The sequence below is a fragment of the Sinocyclocheilus grahami genome, unplaced genomic scaffold (genome assembly GCF_001515645.1).
Source record: "Sinocyclocheilus grahami isolate Dianchi unplaced genomic scaffold, SAMN03320097.WGS_v1.1 scaffold190.1, whole genome shotgun sequence".
Lineage (NCBI taxonomy): Eukaryota > Metazoa > Chordata > Actinopteri > Cypriniformes > Cyprinidae > Sinocyclocheilus > Sinocyclocheilus grahami.
This window is the reverse complement of record NW_015505369.1, coordinates 118,713-123,560: the sequence shown is the minus strand read 5'-3', so window position 1 is coordinate 123,560 and position 4,848 is coordinate 118,713. Positions and strand designations below refer to the sequence as shown.

At 34.1% G+C, this 4,848-nt stretch overlaps 1 protein-coding gene across 1 annotated transcript in view; it reads left to right on the top strand.

The window, feature by feature from the left end:
- The window catches only part of LOC107594728 (retinaldehyde-binding protein 1-like), a 12,708-nt gene that overhangs the window by 725 nt on the left and 7,135 nt on the right, over positions 1 to 4,848 (top strand). Inside the window, exons 2-5 of the mRNA XM_016284890.1 lie at positions 364 to 403; positions 641 to 769; positions 855 to 1,059; positions 2,639 to 2,817. Of these exons, the coding sequence (XP_016140376.1) occupies positions 395 to 403; positions 641 to 769; positions 855 to 1,059; positions 2,639 to 2,817 (522 nt within the window). The 5' untranslated portion in view covers positions 364 to 394. The remainder of the gene's footprint in view (positions 1 to 363; positions 404 to 640; positions 770 to 854; positions 1,060 to 2,638; positions 2,818 to 4,848) is intronic.

The window sequence follows — 4,848 nt, the reverse complement described above, 5'->3', positions numbered from 1 at the left end:
TCTGTCTGTCTATCTATCTATCTATCTGTCTGTCTATTTTAGACAAATTTTAATTAAATTATTTAAGATCAATTTTTAAAAAGTAACAAAATTATGCATGTTGAACAATAAGTAATCTTAATAAATAAAGTGAAGATTGTTGCAGCAAAGACTAGAAAAGCCTTGAGAAACAGGATTCATTTTAGAGAATTAATCCTAAAAATGACCTTTCTTACATTAATATTTGGTTTTATTTTTACAAGGAAAAGAATCTACATGCAAAAGTTGTAAACTTATACTTTATTTAACTCTCAAATATACCATTTAAACCAGCGTTATCATTAAATCTAGAGATGTACAGTGAAATATGACATTTGTTTTCAGTTCCGTTCAGCCACTGGAGGATCTCAGCATCATGGCTGCTGTAAGTAACTACTCTTTCAGCTTCCATAATAACCTCTATTGTTAAATGCAGTCGATGGGATGAACTAATCTCTTGTTTCTCAAGGTGTTTCAGTAGGTCATGTGATGGGGATTATTAAATAGTCACTGGTTTACTGAGAGTTGGACACGGGATTAGCTTTCTTTAAACCCTCTTGTCTGTGATTCTGTCAAGCATGGCACATAATATAAGCCTTTCTTTTCATTTTCATCCCATTAGACCGGAACATTTCGTATGGTGTCTGAGGAGGAGCAGGCGTTACGCACTAAACTCGAACATCTGAGCATTAAGGACCACGGTCCAGTTTACGGACCCTGCAAGAAACTACCGGATCACACAAAACAGAAGGTATCACAATATTATACCCTGCTAGAAAGCCTATAACATATATTTTAGTCACACATTTATGTGCATTCATCTTCCCATCTCAAAGGCTAAAGATGAACTGAATGAAACGGAGGAGAGGAAAGTGTCTTCCATAAAGGAATTGAGGGCCATGATACAAGAAAAGGCAAGCGAAGGGGACAATATTGCTAAAGCTGTGCAAGAAAAATTTGAGAACCAACCAGATTCCCTTCTTCTGAGATTCATACGTGCCCGAAAGTTTGACGTGACCAGAGCACACGAGCTTATGAAAGGTAAAGCGTTTTATTAAATGCATTTACAAGTTTGCGAAAAGACACAGCCCCATTGTTTTCCCGCTAGGCTGTGTCATTGTGGCTGTCTGAACATGCTTTTGTCTTCATCTTTGCATCCTCAGGCTCTGGGACAGGGAGAAATTCTCTGCTTTAATTTGGCTTTTCTTGAAACTTTCAAAGAGAGCCTTTGTGCAGAAATAGGGCAGGTTCTCTTTCTGTGAGAACAGGCAGACAGGCTGAGCTTTGATGTTCTGTGTATTTCACACAAAACTGACATTTTTAATACACATGCACGGCCCACAGAAACATGTCAAACACACTCGCTCACACACGACTGAACCTTTCAATGCATGAGAACCAGGACAAAATACTGCAAAAAAAAGCAAAACACACTAAGATAGAATGACAAGAAAATGAATTGATATTATTCCCATATAAAATGGCAACAAACAAAGATTGCTCTTTCATAGCTCCTGAAATTTATTATACAAAATAGACATAAATTAACCCTATAAAGCCTGCTTTATCATATTTGATAAATACATAACTTTGCTGAAAAACCTGTAGTACACAATCTACTACATGCCTACTGTCGTCTGATTGATCGTTTCTAGCAAGTACAGGGCCTTTTAGCGTCACTCTAAAAAATCACGGATCATGTGTCTTGCTGTGAAATCTTTACTGATTTGTATAAAGTAAACGTGAGAATAACTTTTTTGTTGGTAGTAATATTTTAAAATGAACACTTACTAGACTGAAGCGACTTAGGTGTACTTCATTATACATATACATCTTTTTTTTTTTTTAGAACAATTCATATTAAAATGTATCAAATATGATACATCAGGCTTTTGAGGAGCATTTATTTGTTAATCTCTCAATCATCATTGTATGTTTTGTCCCACAATAAAAACTAACTTTGATCAGAAACCTAAGCATTATATATTTTTGGGACATATAGAGTGATATCTGATATTTATATGCATTTTGTGTAAGTAGTCTACTATACTGTTATAAAAAAAAATTCTCATTGATTTTGCATTACAGGCTATCAGAATTTCATCTTACTTTTTGGCCATATAAAAATCAGCAACTACACCAAATTGTGTATTTGTGCTCAGTTTTAACTCCATATTCTCACTATATCACACTATAAAAGCCTGATTTACCAAGTATGATACTCAAAAAAGACATAAGGATTTTTTTATCAATATTTTTTGATTTTCTTTCATATTTTGTCAATAGATAAAAAAATGTAAAACATTTTTAGAGTATTATTTCTGACTATTATGCCAGGCTTTACAAGGTTAAAGTAAACACTACATATAAATCAACAATTATTGTCGTAAGAGTATTAGAGCTGTAAAATGAACAACAGATCGCCTGGTCTTTGAAGAATATGATGACTGTAGATTGCAGACCTCGATATCTTGGCAAATGTGAGAAAGGTTTGAGACATTGTTGAGATGTCTTCTGAACCTCTTGAGGACTTAATGGGAATTCACTTACAATGCCATAAATGAGCACACTTTCAATTACATTGTACAAATCATGAATTGATTTTCTCCCTCTTTGACAGGTTATGTGCGTTTTAGGCGAGACTATCCAGAGTTGTTTGAGAATTTAACTGCAGAGGCTGTGCGCAGTGCCATTGAAGCCGGATACCCACGAATCCTCTCCACCAGAGACAAGTACGGCCGAGTGGTGCTGCTCTTCAACATCAACAACTGGGATCTGGAGGAGGTCACTTTTGATGAAGTATGTGTGCTATTTATTATAGCCTGATTTCCTTCCACGGTCCAAAAATACAGGTGTTTATACGGTTGCTGACACAATCTATCTATCTATCTATCTATCTATCTATCTATCTATCTATCTATCTATCTATCTATCTTTTTTAAAGAACATGGCTAAATAATAGCTAAAACATTTTTGTAATTTTACTAAACATATTTAAATCATTTGCATAGAAATATATGACATTTCACTTGTCTATAAAATCTAATTTTCACATTAGTGAGTGAATCCAGTTAAACTGGGCCACTTCGAGCAAGTGAGATGAGTGGAAAAAGTGGTGCAGTTTATGTGAATTCACCCAGCAAAAATAATTTTTGCCTTGTACAAAATATTAATATTTTGAATGAGTTTTTATTTGAGACATTGTTGAGATGTCTTCTGAACCTCTTGAGGACTTAATGGGAATTCACTTACAATGCCATAAATGAGCACACTTTCAATTACATTGTACAAATCATGAATTGATTTTCTCCCTCTTTGACAGGTTATGTGCGTTTTAGGCGAGACTATCCAGAGTTGTTTGAGAATTTAACTGCAGAGGCTGTGCGCAGTGCCATTGAAGCCGGATACCCACGAATCCTCTCCACCAGAGACAAGTACGGCCGAGTGGTGCTGCTCTTCAACATCAACAACTGGGATCTGGAGGAGGTCACTTTTGATGAAGTATGTGTGCTATTTATTATAGCCTGATTTCCTTCCACGGTCCAAAAATACAGGTGTTTATACGGTTGCTGACACAATCTATCTATCTATCTATCTATCTATCTATCTATCTATCTATATATCTATCTATCTTTTTTAAAGAACATGGCTAAATAATAGCTAAAACATTTTTGTAATTTTGCTAAACATATTTAAATCATTTGCATAGAAATATATGACATTTCACTTGTCTATAAAATCTAATTTTCACATTAGTGAGTGAATCCAGTTAAACTGGGCCACTTCGAGCAAGTGAGATGAGTGGAAAAAGTGGTGCAGTTTATGTGAATTCACCCAGCAAAAATAATTTTTGCCTTGTACAAAATATTAATATTTTGAATGAGTTTTTATGTATATATTTTATCTGTTTTCATTTTAATTTCGGTTAAAGTTTTAGCAATTTTGTACGGAGCCCCGCACATAGCATGCAGGAAAAAATAGTAGGCTAAATCGTGTGCACGATTTACTATTTCGTTCCCTCGATTTATAAATCATGTGCACGATTTACTATTTCGTTCCCACGATTTATAAATCATGTGCACAATTTACTAGTTCATTCATGTGCACAATTTACTGTTTCGTTCACTCGATTTATAAATCATGTGCACAATTTACTATTTTGTTCCCTCGATTTATAAATCATGTGCACAATTTATTATTTCGTTCACTCGATTTATAAATCATGTGCACAATTTACTATTTCGTTCACTCAATTTATAAATTGTGCGCACGATTTAGTATTTTGTTCCGTCGATTTATAAATTGTGAGCACGATTTATAATTTGTTCACACGATTTAGTATTTTGTTCCCTCGATGTACTAAAACGTGTGCACGATTTAGTATTTTGTTCCGTCGATTTATAAATTGTGAGCACGATTTATAATTTGTTCACACGATTTAGTATTTTGTTCCCTCGATTTATAAATTGTGAGCACGATTTATAATTTGTTCACATGATTTAGTATTTTGTTCCCTCGATTTATAAATTGTGAGCACGATTTAGTATTTTGTTCCCTCGATTTATAAATTGTGAGCACGATTTAGTATTTTGTTCCCTCGATTTATAAATTGTGAGCACGATTTAGTATTTTGTTCCGTCAATTTATAAATCATGTGCACAATTTACTATTTTGTTCCCTCGATTTATAAATCGTGTGCACGATTTACTATTTCGTTCCCTTGATTTATAAATCATGTGCATAATTTACTAGTTCGTTCCCTCGATTTATAAATCATGTGCATAATTTACTATTTTGTTCCATCGATTTATAAATCGTGTGCACGATTTA